Genomic DNA, 22,341 nt, shown 5'->3' with positions numbered 1-22,341 from the left:
TCGCTCGCCTGAGTAGAAGTCATTTAAACAAGGGTTGTTAAGGTTGTGTTGTGAAAAGAAATGGTTTGTTGTTTTGGCCGATATATAAATATTTGCGTTATAAGGAGATTTGTGTGTATGTTTATGCTTTTTACAATAAACCTTTGCTTTCTATTGCAACAAATGTTTATTTTGCATAAAAGTGGTACGAGGACAGTCATCGTTTTGTTCACAAATTGTAGTGAATCTTAGAGATCATTATATAAGACATTATGCATCGAAGGATGTTATACGTGATGACTTATTTTTGCAAGATACAGAAAACAACTGTAATTTTTCAATAAATTGAGTGTTCATATTTATAGTTTTTGCATAATTAAATACAATATGTTGAATTGTTATCGTATATCAAAGTTTATACTCTGTCAGTGTCAGGAACAACAAACATATAATAACTGTAATATTGATAGCCACAATGTCTTTCATTCTATAAAATATAAATAGCTAAACTCTGATTAAATTTAAAAAAACTTAAGAATGTAAAAGAAAGTTTATTAAAGTTTAAATAATATATTTCCATTGTATATCACGCAACCTAATTATGATGCAATGCACATTTTCCCTACCTCTTTGCGAATGGGTCCAACAAAATTTTTTAACCAAAATTTCTAAATTTAGTACGTTTTCTTGCTTCTAACAAATACTTTAAAGGGGCCTTTTACAGATTCTGACATGTATTGAAGTTTGTAATTAATGCTTTATATTGATAAATTTAAACATTGGACCTCAAATCTCCAGTAAAAAAAACAACAAGAATACAATTAAAAATAGAAAAAAGTAACCCTCAACCGGGCTCGAACCACTGACCCCTGGATTCCTGGTGTGGAAGCCTTACGCTTAGACTACTCGGCCACCCGTGCATATGCATGAAGAGATGTATTTTTTCATTTTATATAAGCAATCCTCGTAGTTTCACAACATATTACGACAACAACAGAACTTTCCAAATTATTCAATCATTTCGCGTTGCAACGCTTTCTAATTTTTAGGTTTACAAATCGTCAAAAGATGCATATACTGAATATTTTAGAGCATGGTAAATGTTCAGTATTACTGTTTCCTCACAAATATCATAACTAAAACGAAAATTGGCGAATCTGAAACAACTTTTTTTTTAATTTTGTCAATTTACCAAAACGCGAAAAAGGCCCCTTTAAACTTAAAAATAAATTGTTGTAACATTATATTTGTTCAGGATCAATTTAAATAGCACATAATCATTCAATAAATAACACTATGTATTATGTTTTACCTTTTGCCGGTTCTGGTTTGTCTTGCTCAGCAGATATCACTGGCCCTGTATCTGGCAGCTTGGGAGGCCCTGGTTTAGACATAGCAGGCTGAGCAGGCTGGACAGTGGGATGGGGTTTCTTAGGCTTGGGCTGTAACAACAAGTTACGTGAACATCAGCAGATCCATCTAAAACACAATGATGTACATCCCTCAGAAAACAGTAATATTATCAGTGTTTTTTCCGTTCAAAATCGGGTCCGGTAATCAACCCCATTCCCAAAGAAAACAAGTGTATATTTTTCCCTTATGTGAGCTAAAAATTCCCAATGGAATCCCCCCCCCCATTTTTTTTAATCTCAATATTTTGTTTCTCTCCCATCCATATAAGTTCAATATTAGTAAATATAATACTGAAAATACTTGTATTCTCAATTATGAAGCATTTTCTAGCAAAACAACAACAGCAACACTTATTTCCCAATTTTAGTTAAACGTCGCAAATATTCCGAATCCAAAGGGACCCTTCCCCATGCCCAAAATGCGGAAAAGACCACTGAATCAACAATGTAAAACCTTTCAAATAGAACACTTATCATAAACGAAGTCAATTAGACATATCTGAATTATAAGGATGTTTGAACAGGTAATCAGATATATTTAAAGAACAGGCATGCGTAAAGCACTTCCATTTGCATAGAGAGACAAAGTAGAATTCCATTTAAAAAAATAGGTGGCTCAAAGCAAATCTGTGTAGCATTCTTTATAATGAAAAAAATTGCTAATTAATTAAAACGTTAAAATAATTATAGAACAAATAGTCTAAATCTGGATATTTCTTTACCACCAACAAAAACAGATTTTGTATAAATAATATTTGCAAATGCACGGTCACCCTTCTAAACTAATTTATAAGTTATATATTATTATATCGGATTTATATAGCGCCCTTTTCATGCAAAAATGCACGTTCAAAAGCGCTTTACAAAAGAACATTTGACGTATCGCAGGTACGAATACATTTTGCAACACTGTTTCAAAAGAAATCGATCAAAACTACTCTGTCAGTGTAGCTATAAGACATTAATGATCGAAACAATAAAATCTAAAACTTACTCTAAAAGTTCTACGTAAAAACATGAACAGTAGCCAGATATTAGAAAGATCAACATGACACTATAAAAACTGCTCAATGTGTAAAGCTATAAGACAATTAATGAAACAATAAAATATAAAACTTATACTATAAGTACTACGTAAAAAAAATGCACATAGTGATTGATACTATTATGAAGCATCAATTAAAGGATGAATAATCTAAATTTGTGTGATATAAATAAAAATGCTGTAAGAAACTTAAGCAATAAAACAATGCCGGCTACAATATTTAAACACAGCAAAAGTAAAATATTATGTAATAAGACAATAATTCTAATGATATTATGAGCACATTTTTGGGAACATAAAGACACTTTTTCATTAACTGAAAGGATACGTGAAAGGATATTTCTGCACTCTGGCTGTCGGATTACGGACAATTCTTTTGGGTGTTAACCTTATTTGAACTGTTATGAATACAAGTCACAAATAGACTGACCAAGCGTGACTACAAGACACAGCTTGAAGGTTAAAATTACATTGTGACTGTAAGACACAACTAGAGGGGCTTAGCGTGACTACAAGACACTGCTTATACTACCACCATGTAATGAATTGAATAAACCACTGCTTATGTAACATAAGATTGGAGAAAGAGGTGAGTTTTCAGTGCCTTTTTGACGGAATTCAGTGTTGAAGAACCTCGAATGTTTGATGGAAGTGAGTTCCAGAGTTTGGGTCAGCGTACATGAAACTTCGCGTCTCATATGATACTGATTAAATCTTCGTTGCAATCACTAATGATGTCGCTTCGTTCTTTGATCTTAAGTTTCGCCTTTGTTCGTAGAGTATAAATTAAAACTAATCCTATTCATAATGCAAAATGTTATGAATTGATTTTGATAGTCTACTTAATAATAAGTTTTACTGTTTAATAGAGTAAGTAAGTTGAATGCAGTCAAGACCTATGTACATTAAGCTGATATGTGCCACTGGAAGTATAACAATAGCAATGCTTATGCTCACTGCCAAGTTGTACTGCAAACGTATCTTAGTTTCGTTGATTTTCATAACTTCATTTCTCAATCCGAAGCTGACGAGGAACACTTTTAAGTCTGTCTCCTGGGTAGAATATGTACTTGGATTTTTTTAGATTGCTACACATACTAATCTGTGACATCCCAGTCAATTGTTTGCTCTATTAATTTAAGTTTGAAGACATGATGTTGACTAAACCATATTATTTGTGTACAAAACAACATCATGTAAACAACAAATATGCAGCGATCGGTACGTTTCTTTTTAACTCATGAAACTTTTATAACTGCTAAACGTGTGAATGTCATAAAGTTAGAGCTAATGTGTACCTTACTAAGGTGTCATAGGTGTATGTATTGGCAAATCTACTTTTTAGTGCTTGCACTTTTTTCTTAATCCACTTGCTGACCACTCAAATTAAATAACTGTAAATAATCAATTTCTATAAGCATTTATATTTAATTTAAAGGTAATATTTTTGCCAAATAAGACAATTTACCCAAACTAAATACTTTTTCCTGAAATGTTTAGAAAAAGCCCTGAATTTCAGTTACAATTAAACGATGCCTTTGTCCATTTGCATGGTGTGTATAACAAGACAAACCCTATTAGTATTTGTATGGCCAATTAGAGGCCAAAAACTGTATAATGTATTTCCGCCTTTATTATCCTTACATTTCTACTCAGCTTTATTTGAAAACTAGAAATGTGTCTGTAGGATTTTGCTTTTGTGTGAAAACTCCTCTTATGTCGAAAAAACTCTAAACCTTAATGTAATTAACACATTATGGGTTAACAAGCAGTGAGGTTGGGTTGACAACATCAAGGCAGATAATGAACATGGTTGGGTTGACAACATCAAGGCAGATAATGAACATGATTGGGTTGACATTATCAAGGCAGATAATTAACATGGTTGGGTTGACAACATCAAGGCAGATATTGAACATGGTTGGGTTGACATCAAGGCAGATAATGAACATGGTTGGGTTGACAACATCAAGGCAGATAATGAACATGGTTGGGTTGACAACATCAAGGCAGATAATGAACACATACTTGAGGTGCTGGGGTAACCATGGGCCGTGAAGCTTTGTCTGACGGCTGAAACTACGAGACCAAACATTGTAGTGCAAAACACAAAAGTCAAGCCGAGGTCTTGGCGATGGAATATTTATAAATAAACATGCATGTATAATAAGTGAAAGAATGCATTAATTTGATTGTATAAACATAAGACAAAAGCTTTTGAAAACAGAAAATGATGCTTAACAGAAATTTAAGTTACTAAACAGCGCACTTCCTTGACTGATGCAAGGTTATATTTATATCTGCTTTTTGATGTCTAAACAGCAAACATTTGAATAAAAACAGCATCTCAAATGGCAGTTCTACAATGCCAGGCAGAGCTCTTAAATGTACGAGCATTGAACAGAGGGCCAGAATAATCAACCTTGGGACGATGTCCATAATGGACAAATAAAGCATAAATATGTTAGTTCCTGCACATGTCATGCAAAGTGAATATGTATATAATAAAATGATGATTGTACATTCATATTATACTTAAATAATTCTTGTATTTATCTTTACTTTAATTCGTGGTGAAATGGAAAACTAATTCGTTAATACTTATGATATATTTCCAAAACAATGTTTACTCATAGCATACCAAAAGTGTGTATTTTCTGCAACATTAATGTCCACTTAATTACCTGTGTTATACTCACAAATTTGAAAAAATTATGTTTTTTCCTCAGAGACCTTCGTGATGGATCGGTATTTCCTTCGCATCTCTCTTCCGTCGTCTTCTGCAATGCATGAAAATGAATGCATATTGAGTTAACGTGTACTGGCCAAGAAAGAAAATGAAACAGTTCATTCTTATATAACTTGGTGCATGTCGATTGTCTGTGACTCTGAGACTTTAAAAGCTGTCACAATGAAACTTTAAAAATAGAAATACTTTGGAAAAGTGCAGTTCGTAATAACCGTTTCTCTAAATCTGTTACTTTTTTTTTTTTTTTTTTTTTATTCAATATCATACATACAATGTAAACATGTATATGATCATACAACATAGTGATTGTACAAAGCAATAAAGTTCAGACATGTTATACAAGATATGCTAATATAATATATATTTTTTTAGAGAGAAAAGAAAAGAACAACAGAGGAATAGTTATGAAAAATGATAAGTTGTGTAAAGGCGGAAGAAAGCATACTGGGCTTGTGTGTTTTGTTGTATATTTACAATGGTCTTGTCAGATTGAAAATAAAAAAAAATAATAATAAAAAAAATAAACAAAACTATTTTAGAGAGATAAACTAGCATTAGAGTGAAATGTATATAAGTGGACAAAACATTGTGAGAATTTAATCCGATTCCATTTTTGTTCAAAGATTTGTAATGTGTCATTTATGAGGGCTATTTCTTTCTCAATCTGGATTTTTAGTTTAAGACTATGGACAAAACAATTAAAATTTGGTACTTGTTTTTTGTACTTCATGTTTAAGATAAAATATTTCATCAATATAACCATAAAATTCACAATATTATTACAGTCTATTGATTTCAATGAGTTAATTCCGAAACTTACATTTAAGAAAGATAGTTTAACGTTTAGTTGATGTTGTTCAAGAAAAGATATTAATTGATTCCAAATAGGCTGGATGTGTTTGCACTCCCAGAAAAGATGTTCTATAGTTTCAATGTTTTCACTGCAGAAGTCACACAGATTTGAGTTAGATAATTTGCATTTAAAGAGATATTTATTTGTAGCTATAATTCTATGGATGTATTTATATTGAAAATTTCTCAGTGTGCTTTCAATAGTTGCTTTATATGGCATGGTAAATATGTGTTTCCAATTAAGTTCATTTTCTCCAAAAAGGACTTGCCATTTATTTTGGATTTTGGAGTTTTCTGTAGGGTTTTTAATTTGTAGTGTGTAGAATATTTTATTTGTTTTGTTTTTTCTTCCAAGTATGTTTTCTACAAATGTTGTTTGAGTACATGGTGTATTATTTGTATTGATTTCAGATTTAATATGTATGGGTATGCTTTTGATTAGTGTGTAGTATTTCAGAAAATTATTTGAAGGTATTCCGTATATGTAGCATATATTATCAAAAGAGTAGAAATCCTTAATTCTGTAGTCATATAATTGGTCGACATATTTTATGCTTCGTTCAAACCAATCTTTATAGAAAAACGTCTTATTGTTTGAAGTTATGTCTTTATTGTTCCATAAAATAGTTTTACTGCTGTTTTGGGTTTCTAGATTATGAGTGACATCACTCCATGCTGATAGAACATCAGACAGAAATATGTTTTCGTTTGCAATTTCATGTAGGATAGTATTGTTGATGTTACATTCAAAGAGTAAAGAGTCACCATATTTTTTTAGGATTTTCTGGTAGAATAGTTTCCATGTACTCGTATTGGTATTATCTAGGTATCTTTTTACCCAGCTGCATTTGATTGAATTCAAGAATGAGTCAATGTTCGTTAATTTGATACCTCCATTTTCTACAGATTGAATTAACTGAGTTCGTTTTATTTTGTCAGGCTTACCGTCCCATATGAGATTAAATATTGCTGATTTTATATCGTTAATAACATCATTTGGTGGATTTGGGAGGACTGTTAATACATAAATTAGTTTAGGAAGTGCAAACGTTTTCAATACTGTGTTTTTTTCCGATTAGTGTAAGTTTACGGTGATGCCATGATTTTAAGCAGTTTTTAAAATTCTGTAATTTAGGTAGTATGTTTTTAAGAACTGTATCCTTTTCATTATTTGTGAAAGTAATTCCTAACGTTGTGGCTTCATCGGATGTCCAATGAAATTTCATTTCTTTTTTATATTGAACATTACTTTGTTTTAATTTACCTACTCGTAGCACAGTACATTTACTTTTGTTTAGTTTAAGACCTGATGTCATTCCGTAAAGGGTTAGCGATTCTATTAGGTTATGGAAAGAATCGTAATTGTCGTTTAAAAAATAAGTTGCATCGTCAGCAAATAGGGACTGTTTGATTTTTTCGTCGGGTTCTAGTGATATGCCTTTTATGTGTTTATTTGATTGGATGTGATGTGATAGGTACTCGATGCAAATAATAAATAGCGATGATGAGAGTGGACATCCTTGTCGAACCCCTCGTTCGATGTTGAAACTTTTTGAAAAGAAGCCATTGTTTATGATTAAACTGTTAATATCAGTATAGAATAGTTTGACCCATTGAATGAGACTTTCACCAAAGTTCATATTTTCTAAGCAAGAGAACATAAATGAATGATCAAGCGAATCGAATGCCTTTTCGAAGTCTGCAAAGAATATTAGACCAGGATCATTTGAATTGTTGAAATGGTTGATGCATTCTTGGATAAGACGAACGTTTTCACCAATGTAACGTCCTTTTATGAAACCAGATTGAGATTTTGAAATGATTGATGGTAATATTTTTTTTATTCTGTTTGCTATACTTTTAGTTGCAATTTTATAATCATTGTTTAGTAAACTAATTGGGCGCCAGTTCGATAAGGATTCTAAGTTTTTTCCAGGTTTTGGAATGAGTGATATTATACCTTGTTTTTGAAGCGTAGTTAGGTTTTCATTATTATATGAATAGTTTAGTGATTTAATTAAATGTGTTTTGATATCATTCCAAAATATTTTATAAAACTCAATGGTGATGCCATCAGATCCTGGACTTTTGTTATTTTGCATTTCTTTTAGTGCTAATCCACATTCATATTCATTTAGTAATCCGTCACACAATAGTTTTTCTTCTTGATTTAAAGCGTGATGTGTATTTTTAAAAAGAGTGTTATTTTCAACATTTTTTCGTTTATAGAGGGTTTCGAAAAATAAACGTTGTTCTTCTAGTATTTGAGTTCTGTTTGTTATATCTTTGCCATTGACTACTAATTTGTGTACAGTTTTTTGTTCGCTTCTACGTTTTTCAATGTTTGCGAAGTATTTTGTATTTTTTTCATTGTGTTCAACATGCTGTGCACGCGCTCTTAGTATTATTCCATTGAGATGTGTATGATAAATTTCATCTAATATTTGTTTTTTTAACGTTATTTCATTTTCAATGTCGGTGGTATCATTTGTGTTCGTTTGATGCAATTGTTTTTCAAGGGTTTCAATGGTTTTGATGGTTTCAGTTTCAAGTTTGTGTGTTTCTTTTTGTTTAAATGATGTGTATCTAATTGTTGTGTTGCGTATATTTCCTTTAATTACTTCCCATAAGGTATTTGGGTTTGCATCTTTATTATTTTGAACTGTATTTAGTATTTCCTGTTTTATTTGTGTTTGATATTGTGTATCTAATAAGATGCTGTTGTTAATTTTAAAGTATCCTGGGCCTCTTTCAGGTTGTATATTATGTAGTTTAAGTTCAACTAGAGAGTGGTCAGTCATAAATCCTGGTTTTATGTTACATGTGTCAATAATGTTGCAAAGAGACTCAGATATTAAAAAATAGTCTAATCTACAAAATATTGTTGGTTTTGTGTTTGAGTGCCAGGTGAATTTTCTTTCGTTTGGATATATTGTACGCCAGATGTCTATCATATTGTAGTTTTCAATTATGTTATTTAAAATGTTTCTATTTTTAGGATGAGTATAAAGGTTGCCCTTCTTTTTATCTAATAATGGGTTAAGAACAGTATTGAAATCACCACCGACTATGATGTTTTTATCTTGATTATTATTTATAAAGGATTGTAGTGTTTCGTAAAAAGTGGAATCATCTATGTTAGGGCCGTAAACGTTGATTAATGTTAATTGTGTTTCGTGTATTTTGATATCTATACTCGCTTGTCTGCCAATTATTATTTCGTTAAAATTATCGACTGTGATCCCAATATTATTTTTTATCAAAAAGGCCACGCCTTGTTTATTAGAATGTTGACCACTAAGATAGATGTCTCCGTCCCATTCATCTTTTAAGGTTTGTCTTAAAGTATGTGTCAAGTGACTTTCTTGTAATAGGAGTATACTATATTTTTTTTCGTCTAACCATTTGAAGATTTTTATGCGTTTGTCTTTATTATTTAGCCCTTTTACATTTAAAGTACATATCTTAATCATTTAAAGAAGTGGAGGGTGATGTAAATGATAATTTGTGTATGCTTGTCCAGTTGGTCCCTATTTTAAAAAATGCCCAGTTGGTTTCTAGTATAAGACATAAGATATCATTACATACAAACGAAAAAAGAAAACAAAAAATATGGATACAAACAGCTGAATAGTCCATAAAAAAAAGAAGCAAACAGAAATAATCACAAAAATGAGAAGAAAACAACAATAAACGATTTGTCTCCAATAGAGACCTACATAAGCGCACTTCCGTACACTGGAAATGCACAAATTATTTGAAATAGTGATCTGAGTATAAAAATATATATATAACATCGTAGATTTATGGTAACTTATATTTATAATAATATACCAATACAAAAACTACTAAATTGTGTGTGGATGGTGGTTCGGTGCGTGTGTGTGTGTGTTTGTGTGTGTGTGTGCGCGCGTGTTGCCCGCGTGTGTTATGCGCCTGTGTTGTGTATGTTCGTTGAAAGGAGTGTGCGCGCCGGTTCAGTTATGTGTGTGAATGCGTTGTAATAATTGATAACCTTAGGTTACAATAATGACTATAACATGACTATTACAATGACAAAATATGCATTCTTATACAAACATTTTGTGCTATTATTTGTCAAGAGGTTCACGACAGTTAAAAAGAACCTATGCACCTACTGTATTTGAAAATCATCTATTGATTATATATGTATATCTTCATTTATTGTTAAACACAATTAATGCAATCAGTACACGTTTTAATAAACTGTTGTCTACGAAACGTTTAACAAATATCAACATTACACGATATGTGCTAAGATCAAAGACATATACACGAAAACATTCGTATGTCCGTCGCATTGTCGATCTGAAATATACGAAAAACGAAACCTACTTAGATCGACTGACGGACATTCCCACGTTTTTGTTTGATAAGCAAACGTTTTATAAGCATTTTGTACTTATAAAATGTAACTCCAGTATTTTCATTTTTACTGTATCTGGCCTGCAGTTAATCTAGTTCCGAAAACAAAATGAACTAGAGATACCACCAGATGTGTTTTTACTCATATAACAAAATTATGAGCGTCTTACTCTCAATAAATATTTTAATTTTTATTAACAAAAATGATTACAAAAATGTGTTGCCCTGTTTGGAAAGAGGTTAATTGACAACATAAGTGATGTGGAGTTGTAGAGCAAATACAATATACTGAAAATTACACAAATTTACTTTACTGTTACTTTTTTTAGCTATTGGCCGTTGTTTATTTCCATTCTTCTTGTTTCCATAGCTTAAAGTAGGTACTGTATGCACGAGTTTTTTCAAATATTTCTGAATTTATATAAAATTTGTAAAAAAACTTATTATACATGTATTTCAATATAAATTAAAATAAAAGTTAAGAAGAACATGTGTCGAAAAATGCTAAATAAGCCAGATATTTAATTCTGAAATCGAAAATATCTGTACAGTCGAATTCGCAGCCATATATATCATGCATGTACGATGTGAATCTACATACGGATCTTTTTAATTTCCTGCAACGATATCTATTCATACGACACACGAACACTAACTCCGATCCTTACAAAAATACAAATAATTCGGTTATTGTAGGAAAATATGTATGAAATATCTTCGTCACAATCGGCTCGGGGTGCTAATTTGTAGTTGATTCATTTTATGAAATTCGTCTTCAATGTATAATTTTTCTTGCCTAGTTTGTGTTATTGTAACATATTTTTATCAATATATTATAATTTAACACATATAATTTAACACATATAAAAATCGTGCATACCCACTTTATATCTTTGGCGAAAAAAAAGATCAACTTTAAACGTCCAGAACTAAATACATCATATTTAGGGGATTAATGGAAAACAACAGTCGCACTGTATAACATACTTTTGAAGCATCCCCCTTTTTTATTTTCAAATAAACGCAGTTTCCGTACTACAACTATTTATATAGATCTACACGCGTGCACATACTTTTTCACGACCCGTTGGCTTTGGTCCACTGTCAATGCCCTTTTGGTCATCATCACTTTGTCCTTTATGTTCATTGTCTTTGTCTTCTTGGTGGCCGCCTTTGTCTTCTGCGCCGGTACGAAGTAATGCGCTGTCAGAATCCTTTTTACTGAGTCTTAAGTTGTTTTCAACAGTTTCCGGATCAATACCAATACCACTGTCGGATTTGTCATCCTTTACCTTAGCTCCTCTACTAAGGTTGTCATGACTATCGCTGTGTGTGCTTTCGGCATTGCTTGAAGATATATGGGTATTTGCATCCTAGAAAAAAAAATTGTTGTGACTTTGTTCTTGGTAATTAAATTATCACAATATTATGAGGTAAAGTAGTTAAGAAAGTTTGATGTCAATGTGAAAACGTCAATGAATTAATATTAATTTGAAACAACAAGGTATGAGGTTTATTTACACGTATCATAAAAGCAAGATTAAACGTGTGATAATAACAATGACAATAATGTGTTCTCTTATACAAATACATGACAATACATAACTATATTGTATGAACGAATCATAGCTATTAACTCTGAAATGAAGTCTTAAGTAACAATCTGCGTCATTCGTCACATAAGAAATGCATATTACAAAATCTTTTGAGACCTTCGTATGTTCATCGACGTGTGCCGAATTTGTTTTTGAAACATCCAGATCAAAGATATGCAGCTAAATAAAATATTTATCATTAAATACACATTTAAACAGTTTAATACTATACACATCCGTAGGATTTATAACCTTTTGAAACAACAAACATATTAAACACATCTTGTATTGACAGCAGTATGAAAATTGCAGATTTATTGTCAATGTAACTGGCGCAAAAAGATGTCTAAGATATGTGTATATACAGCCTTGGAAATATATTATGTACGTCTAGGCATTTCAATTATCAACAGTCAACGTAATGATCTTCATGAATTGCACTAAACTATTATTTCTTAATAAGTGCGATTTTTGGTACTGACCAACAATCTAACAAACCATATTAACAATAATGAATGGACATTTTTCAATTGCCTTTTTAGTTACACTTTTTTTATAAAAGAAACAACTATGTCTGATTATTCACAACATTAGATGCGAATGAACAATAGGCACACACTCCTCGCATAGTTAAACGCCAAATGGATTAATGGTATCCACTGCATTCATAATACCTGGAAGGATTTCTTATTTGCATTTAAAAAATCCAAATCAGTGTAATTTTCTACAAAATGTTTTTACATGGTCATCACCAAACATGAACAATGAAAACGGCTTTAAATCATATTAAATAACAATAATCTTTACATTGACCATGATCACGTGATGTTTAATGTCGACATGTACATGATAGAGATATGCTAACGAAACAATAATATCTCTGTGCTTAGAATTCAAAACGTAGGGCATTGCTTTACTTTGCCTGTATTGGTACTCGGCCCAGCAGGTGGGTCTCTCCGATCGTTGTCTGTGTCAACACTCGTCCCTTCAGCAACAGCAGGCAATGGTTGACTTTCCTGATCTTGGATACTTATTCCCGTCCGTGATTCACCGATTCTATGTACAGGTACCTACAAAAGAATAGCAATTTGGTATTTTATATTATTTTGGAGTTGTTTTACACCTTTCAACTGAATATTTAAAACGATATTTCAAACATGTAAAGATAGCGCGTGATATAACCTTAAATGGGCTTACCACAGATAGAACATGTTCATAAATTATTTTAATGCATATAACTTTTTTATGCATGCAGGAGCGGTATCAAAATATGACAATATCTGAGAATCAAAAGTTGTCGAAATACTATTATTTTATTGGAAACAAGTGTTGTCAAATTCAGCAATGCGTTGATCCCCGTTGAGGATTGCCGCCACATTTTCTACTCACGGTTACGTTTAAGTTGCCAATAAACATGTGTACAGTATACAAGATTTTTGGGGGTATGTTCACATAAATAATAAATTCAATATCAGATAAATGATGCAAGTACACACGGGAACAGTAACCAATATTTTAAAGAGAATGTTCAAATATAATACATGTAACACAAAATAAAAGTATGCCAGTACACATGGGTCCAGTATCAAAGATTGTGGAAAGTAAATTTAATTAATATTAATTTTAACAGCAAATATAGGATACCAGTACACATGGGTAGAGTGCCAAATATATGGGGAGTAAGTTTAAATATATAATTGATTAAATTAACATAGATACAGGTTGACTAAAAATTAAGACCTTTAACGTACAATGTGTTTTGTGTTTAAATTTCTCGACGGCCTGAATGGTCTTGGTCTCAGAATGGGCAGTATGTGTTCCTTTTTCTGACTCATTTTGCGACTGTCGCATTTGCAGTCACTCGGTGGGGTCCGCGTGTAGATAACTAACAAACAAATACAAGATTAGTAAGATCCGATATCTCCATCGTATATGCCAAATAATCTCTATAAAAGACAATAAGTGCAATTGTATAATGGTGCAAATAAACTTGAACAAGAACACTTCTAAAAACAACGAATGTTTGTAGATGATATATAGAGTGTTGATCAGAAGGGCTATTAAATAGAAAGTGAAATTCGGAATGACCTATTGGGTTTTGATATTAAGTTTCAGCACCTAACTTAAGGTAAAAACACACCCAAAACAATAATGTAAAACAAAATTTTAAAACATATATTTATTATATATATTTGTGATCTACAACTGAACAAATTGACAGCCTTAAAGATAACAGTTTTCCACACAAATAAGGTACCACATCACCATATGATAACCTTTAAACATAAACGTTATAACTCATGTTAAAATGTTTTTGGAAAGTAGAGTTATTTGATGATAAAGTTGCCATCACCCGCGGGATCCCAACGGAGTTTTGGCTCCCCCGTTAAGAATTGCACTTCTCCTGTGGAAGTTTTTTTCCAGACGGGAGAATTTTACCTATATTTTACAAAAAATGTAATTTAAATATTATGCTTTGTTTTCTGTTTCAGTGTTTACAAATACATATGCTGAAGTCGTTATTGTAAAAAATACGTACTTAAATAAGAAAATAAAGTAGATTTTCTTCACCCGTGGGATTTTGGCGGGAGCTCCTGTCAAACTCCGTAACCCGCGGATTTTTACGGGGGCCCCCGTGAAAGCCCCATTGGCAAGAAACTCAACGGGATTTTAACGGGGGATCCACGGGGGATCTCCCATTTAAAAAGAACCCCATGGGTGTTTGACAGAAGCTTCCATCTAACTTTAATACAAATAAATAAAACACCTTTTGGAGTATTCAATATGTATGTTAAATTCAAAATACAGTAAGCACCAATGTAATCAATAAAATACAATATCAATTTTTCACATTTTCCAGCTTCATAAATTCAATATTTTGCTTTCTAGAGCTAATGTGTTTTATTTATTTAGTTTGCCTATTATATTTATTTAATAATTGATTTGCAATAAAATCTACTATATATACTAAACTATATACATGTATACAATATTGACTCATGTCATTGCCGTCAAACCAGAAATTAAACAAACAATTGTCTATATTTAATAACAGTGTTGTTAAACAATATGTTTAGCTAATGCTATATGGTAGCCATATGCTCTCTTTAATAAACATTGACAAGTTTATGTTAAAATCTGTTTATCTAGTCAAATCATTGGCTTGCATTATATTTTAAGGCCACGAATCTATGTGACCACCAGATTGATTTTTACAAGATCGTTGCGCCATCCTCATGCGAGTACCAGTACTTGCTGATCTGACAAATGTTTGTCCAAGATTCATGTTAAAATTTATCATGTCTGTGGACATACATGTTCATAAATATCCACAAATGGCATCCTTCAAATATGCCAAATTGTCATGGACGAATAGCATGATGGTCCTGTTAACCAAGACTTTGTGTGTGCCTGAAAGTTATAAATGTCCAAGGCAAGTGTATACTTAAACTAAATCCAGCAATTTATCTGAACACCTTATTATAAGATTCTAGAACGTATACCTCTATACTGATAATATATAAAATTAACCAAATATTACATGTTGGAATACTGAATTAAGTCTGCATTGTTCAAAATAATTTATTTTGAACTGAACCAGGGACATCTGTTGTATATGTCCCTGACTGAACATAGGTATAAATATACCAACCTGTTGAAGTGTTATCGATTTTCTTTTTTAACAAACATATTTTATTTTAAAATTTAATATTAACTTCATATTCACTTACCCAGTATTGTACAATTTTAAATATCATAAATCATATTTTTGCTTTGTTATTTGTACACAATTTTTGTAATAAACGACAAAAAAGTAAAAGCACTCCAGTTAAAATGTGCTATTCGTTTGTTGTTTTCAGACTTGACAAGGATAAGTCAAAGGATTTGTTACTGGCTATAAGGTTCGTAGCTTTGTAAGAAGTACATGAACACCATCAAACATCACGGAAGGTGTCGTTATGCAGCCAGTCAAATATTACAACCGCAGTGACAGACAGGGACTCTGGTGTTTATGGAAAGCTTTTTATCTCAAAGAACTATATAAACAAACCATTTTATATTTATTTTTGCATAATCAAAACAAAGTGTATGTATTAACATAAGTGTAAACATGTATTTATGTTTTTTGCTTCTTTGTTATTACTGTTATTGATGAGATACATATGCAATCTGATTATGCATGTTAATAAAACAGTGGTCTCATAACAAACAAGAATTCTTTTTGTATTTGTATCACCCGCAATTAAAATTTTGTATATGGATGGGTGCAAATTCCTTGATGTATGGTAGAATCCTCACAAAACATGGAGTTTCATGTTTGAGATAGAGTCCTGAAAAGTTACATCATAAACAAACAACAACGGGCAATAACTCTGATTTAAGAAAGTGTAGGGTTATGGTTCTTGTTAAATTGTACTAACGGTAATACATGAATAAATTTCAAATGAAACCTGAATATCTGAAAATACTTAAAGATGCTTAATGCAATACTCAACAGCCTCAGTCATAAAAGGGGGCTGCAAAATCTTATTACCACTGCACCAAGTAATAAACATGAAATGTTGTTCGATTTGTTGAATTGTCAAAATGTCTGATGATATTTGTATTTTTTTATTCAATCTTTACTTTGATTTTTTTCTTTCACTGCAATACTTCAACGATCATGTAATTCCACATAACAGTTATGTAGTTTGTCAAGGCTGGTCCATTAAAAAGAGTTAAAAGAACATTACTCCGTGACACTTTTTAACATTTCTATTTCTGTAAACTGTTCATTTTATATCAAGATATCACTTCAAGTCTGCTTTCAGATACTTTCATCTCCTCCCTGAAAAGATAAAAATATAGATAGTAAATTATATGCAGTCAAAACATTTAAATAAATACACATAACACACACCACATTAATACTGACAACCAAGTAAATCATTTTTTTAATTAAAAGTTCATGTACATATTCACAACTATAAAATTATTTGATGAAAAATTGAGCAAAATAACTCATTTTGAATTTGAATGACTTGAATACCATGTCTGGTTTTAAATGGTTTTGCTTGTTGCACAGATAATTTGCATGATCACATATATATTAAAATAGAATATGTAAGAAAATATATGATGATGATATAGATGAACATGTGTATATAAACAAATAGAGAATATGGGCAAGTACCTCAAACAAAATATGCTTAGCAGCCTCGCGAACTAAGCTTTGGAAGGAAAGGCGCAGTCATTCTAAGCTTGCATATCACATCATATAAATTATGTCCAGCAAAAGATGTTTTCTATGCTACGCAGCTCTTCGAAGTAAATGTAAATTCGCTGTTCTATGTTGTGGTGCGCAAGAGAATGTCTGTCTGTATGTTGAATCTTCTTAGGTGTAATAGTAGTTTGCACACATCCATGGTCCATGTGGCATCCAATATCTTAAAATAGACAATATATTATATAAATAAAAATGAAGTATTATAGTTTAGTCATATGCATTTTAATATTTGGTATTATATATTTACTACACAGGTGTCCTTAAGTAAATAGAAATAACATGTTAAGCTGCACAGTGACAATTACATTTTATTTCCAGTAGCTACATGTCAACTGTTGTTTACCATACAATATATTATAACCAAGAATGTAAAATGTGATAATAAAACATCATCAGATACGTATTAATGTATTGTTTTACAGCCGTATTGCTATAGTGGTTAAAATCCCCACACAGTTCTATTTTTCAATAAATCAACATTAATATACTTTACCCCACCCACAATAAACATTGATTATTGTGCATTCAAAAAAGTTATTCATGCGGCTAAAAACACATAAATATCAATATTATACATATTAAAAATAGTTATCAAACACATCCAACGATTATTTCCAATATTGTTTTAAATGAAAATTGATTTTCTTACCTAAAACGATGGATTGACAATTTGCTTTTACAACGGCAGTAACGGAATATCCGAATTACGTTGAAACCGGAAGTCATCAGTCTACAACCGCATTATGGTCTATTGGTCACAATATACTAAATAGTTTCCCTATATAATTCAATGTAAAAGCGACAACTTTGAGCGAAAATAAAAGCAACATTTTGCACATAGAGACCCCCATAACCATACCTTTTCTTAAAGGCCATTCTAAGCGGAATCGATTTATGCAATAAAAAAGATATGTCATATTCAAACCAAAAAAGAACTTGACGCTAATCAAAATCGACTGTTTTTGCAACTTTTTTTTCGGCCGTTTCTTAGTGGAATGTAACTTTTTTTTAGTGCAATGCTTTACTAAAGTCTATAAGTTTATCATATTTCAGGGATTCGGTCGTAAACACCTATTTATGCCCTACCATTATCTCCGAAAGATAAAACCCGAACAATAGTTTAAGATGTAAAACATGCCTTCGGGTCAACTATGATATTTTTTAGAGAGTACAGCCCTACATGAAACGAGTATTAAGTATATTGTAACCTTTTGGAAAGTTGAGAATACAGGAAACAGTTTGGATTGAGGTGACAGGTCCTTTTAAAATGCGTATATAAATCATATTCACGAATATGAACGAAACGAGCGAATATGAACGAATATTGGCAATATTGATGTTTTTTCTGCAATGTTTTATCAACAAATTACAGTATAATGTAAAATATACATATTATGTTAAATCTGTTAACATAAAAAGAGCAATTTAGTAGACATTATCATGTTTCCAACTCTGAAGTCATGTTCGCGAATATGAATATGGTTTTAGGCTACACGCGACCAACAATATTAATGACGACTCCACAATACAAATGTCACAAAAAACACTTTATTGTTCACTCGATCTTAACAGAATTAATAAATATGGAAGATTTATATTCATAGAAGGATTGATATGATATACAATATATAGACAACGGGTTAAACATGCCAAATAGTAAAAATGTCACAAATTCAACAAACGTGCGAATTACAAGAAATTATCGTGCACAATTTATAAACCTACACAATTGTAGCTAAATATCATCTTCATACGTTGGCCATTAATTAAACATTGGCCTCATTTCAACCGTTTAAGAATAACAAACTGACACATCGACAGTTTTCACTAGGTAAGACAAAACCCCGCACTACGATCTAACCATAACCCTACGTGCTTACAAACAATACTATCACAGTTTACCGCTTTACATTGATAAAAAAAAAAGTTAAATAAACAACTTATTACTAAAAACTAATTCCAATAGTATCAGAATGAGTAATTATTTTGAATTTATTTACATCAATTCCGTGAAACTAATCAGCGGTCGCAAAGTCGAAGCGACGTTGTTGTTTTGACCAATTTTCTAACGAGTAACATCATTGATTGATACCTTGCTCCCGGCGCTGTAGTTGTTTATTCAGGAAGCTGTAACAATAAAACGGTAAAAGTAACGAACTACAACAAAAAGTAATGAATTAATAAATAAGGAAGATTTATATTCATAGAAGGATTTCCATATCAAAAATGTTAGAAAACCATTTTAAAACAGCCGATATGTATTCATATTCGCCCCTTTCGTGAATATGAGTCATATATGCACTTTAGTCGTACCGGGGATATGTCAGTGAAAGGGGGGGAAATTACATATCTTTAGGGTAGGCGTTATCTATGGTCTTTAAAAATCAATTAGGTTTTTTAAGATGTATTTTTGTGTAAGGTTTTAGAAAATATGTCTAAACATTTTGGAAAAAAACATTGAAACAAACGACAGCTCCCTTAAGCAAGGAATCTTCAAAAAGGAGGTTTACTTTTGGAGGAAGTCAATATTACACGCTGCAGAACAGGAATTTAAAGGTAAATTGTGAAATATCTAAACGCATGGGAGACTTTTAGGTAAATAAACACAGCACAGGGATGAAATAAATGAGTAATGTAGCCAAAACTAGGATTGCATTTGTTAGAATGTACTTTGCATGCCATGAATTGGGCCAAATTTTCTCAATTTTTCATGAAAAATAAGGTTGGGGGGGGGAGGGTGTCAGACAATCCTCTGGACAATTCACCCCAGAAATTTGATTTCCTTTGACAATTCACCCCAAAGACAATTCAACCCCATATTTTTATGAGATTTTATTGTCATTTGCTTTTGTCATATTTTAAAAGAAGTTGTGAACAGATGTTTTGGGGTTATAATTTTGACCTTTAGCACAATTTTGATGTGAAGATAATAAATGTAGTATGTAAATGAAAGATGACATTGTGTTTTTTGTCCAATGCAATCCAACCAATGTATTTTTCTATAAACTGTGTTACAACATATAAAATTGAAATGAATTAAATATTTTGTATTTATAATATATGTTGATTTGTTTTAAATAATATTATTAGGTTACTATTTTATTATTTAAGAACTTTGTCAAATATTGAAGTTGATTAATTAGTTTCATTTAATTCATATAATTTTACATTATGACAATTTCTTATTTATTCATGTTAGATAGGATAATTAATTTAATAAAATACAATGCAGTGATTTTTTTTGCCCAAAATTACCGCCGATATTCGGCTGCTTCCCAATTGCCAAAAAATGACGTTTTTTCCCAAAAATCTGACCAAAATTTCCCATAAAATGACCAAATTTTTCCAATAAAGCCAATAAGATTACTATGTCATTTAGCGTTAATTTCGTAGAACGAGTGCCGATCGAGCTTGTCGAGTCTTCGCCGAATAACAACTGACTTACGAATGTTCGCGAATGTAGCAGAATACGACTTTACTTTGCTATCCACACATCTCTCTCTATATTGCGGAGGATACTGTCGATAGTCGATGTATCCCGATTGTTAACGCCTGTTTTTACACACGTCCAAGATGGCGGCAAGCAGACGAGAAGTTTGCGATGAGCAGCGAAAATGATAAATAACACTAACATTAACAGCAGACATCACATGGTTATTAGGAGATACTTTAATGTGTGTGATAATTAACGCAAAATACTACGTTTGAGATGAACAACAACAAATATTTATTAGAAATCTTCACAGTGAATGTGCGTCACAGAAATCTGTGTTGGGAAATTGGAGTTAGTTTACTCACAAAGTTAAAGCATTTAAGATGGGTATCGTTCGAAAATGGAAAGATAACAAACATGATTTGATTTATATGTTAGTTGATCTGTGTATAATCAGATTCATATGCATATTCTGCTTTATTATGTTTGTCACGCCGTATAGTTTGGTGAAATGGCATTGAACTGAGGATGTCAATTGTGCAAGATATTAAAAGGTAAACAAATTAAATGTATTATTTTAGCTCCATTTGATACAACATTAACACAGCAAGAACACTTATGCATGTTTGTTAATATTTGTTAATGTTTTCACCATATCATATTTTACTTAAAAAAAACATCCTGAATTAAATTCATACTCTTAAAGAGATTATGATTAAATCATAATGGTACATATATATTGATGAATCTATAGATTATTGCAAGTTTAATATCCATGTGGAAGGATATTAACTAAACGTTGTAAGAAGACACGAAAGCAACACTTTATAATATAAAAATGCTGTCAAACATGAACTTAATAATTTTTATTCTGTTCTTATAATCATATTTATAATGTTTCCCAATTTCATGGTTTATCGCGCTATTTTTCCCAATTTCATGGTTTATCGCGCTAATTTTCCCAATCCAAATGCCACAGGCTGTAACAAAAAAAAAACAGAAAAAAAACACTGCAATGGTTTAATTGATAAGAAAACCTTAATTAAAGAAAGGAAATTTAATCTGGTTAGAAGCGTGCCATTAATGGGTATTACAATCAAGCAATCACACCCCTGACAAGGCTTTATCAACAGATTAATCAAAGTGTCAAAACAGATAAACAAAGACTTCAGTAACACACATTTACAAATTATGTTGGGCTGGGCATTTCTAATACCAGGTAATAACTGTATTTAACAATTTCATTTTTGTTAAATTGATATATTGATTATTATTTTTATTTAACTGCCTATAAACATAAGTGTTTCATTAAAAATAGGCAGTGGCTAGTCGTACGGTCCCGTACGGGTAGACAAGAGGCTACCCGTACGGCCCCGTACGGATAGACAAGAGGCTACACGTACGACTCTGTTCGTATAGCCTTTCCTATGGAGATTGTCTAGCTCGCCGTACGGCATTAAAGTAAAGAATTTTCATAAGATAATCCCGTTTATTCCGTTTTTATAAATCACTTTCTGGTAAATATTTACGATAAAAGCTCTCAATTATTTCTTTAACACAAACCTTGCCATTTTTCTATAGTATCAAATAAATTTGTAAGTGACTTTTATCCATTTGATGAAAT

General features: G+C 31.6%; 1 protein-coding gene across 7 annotated transcripts in view; it reads right to left on the bottom strand.

Annotated features, from left to right (window-relative positions):
- Positions 1-22,341, bottom strand: part of LOC127850895 (uncharacterized) — a 79,044-nt gene that overhangs the window by 29,596 nt on the left and 27,107 nt on the right. For 2 of the 7 annotated variants that reach the window (XM_052384292.1, XM_052384286.1), the window contains exons 2-8: positions 19,285-19,411; positions 13,770-13,903; positions 12,936-13,088; positions 11,497-11,796; positions 5,136-5,216; positions 4,465-4,515; positions 1,292-1,421 (exon numbers count right to left, since the gene is read on the bottom strand). In XM_052384292.1, the coding sequence (XP_052240252.1) occupies positions 1,292-1,421; positions 4,465-4,515; positions 5,136-5,216; positions 11,497-11,796; positions 12,936-13,088; positions 13,770-13,853 (799 nt within the window). In that variant the 5' untranslated portion in view covers positions 13,854-13,903; positions 19,285-19,411. The remainder of the gene's footprint in view (positions 1-1,291; positions 1,422-4,464; positions 4,516-5,135; positions 5,217-11,496; positions 11,797-12,935; positions 13,089-13,769; positions 13,904-19,284; positions 19,412-22,341) is intronic. The other 5 variants (XM_052384289.1, XM_052384288.1, XM_052384287.1 and 2 more) reach the window with 5 other exon arrangements.

Source organism: Dreissena polymorpha, chromosome 11, assembly GCF_020536995.1.
Source record: "Dreissena polymorpha isolate Duluth1 chromosome 11, UMN_Dpol_1.0, whole genome shotgun sequence".
Taxonomy (NCBI): Eukaryota; Metazoa; Mollusca; class Bivalvia; order Myida; family Dreissenidae; genus Dreissena; species Dreissena polymorpha.
The sequence above is the reverse complement of the archived record's forward strand: the minus strand, read 5'-3'. Positions and strand labels throughout refer to the sequence as shown.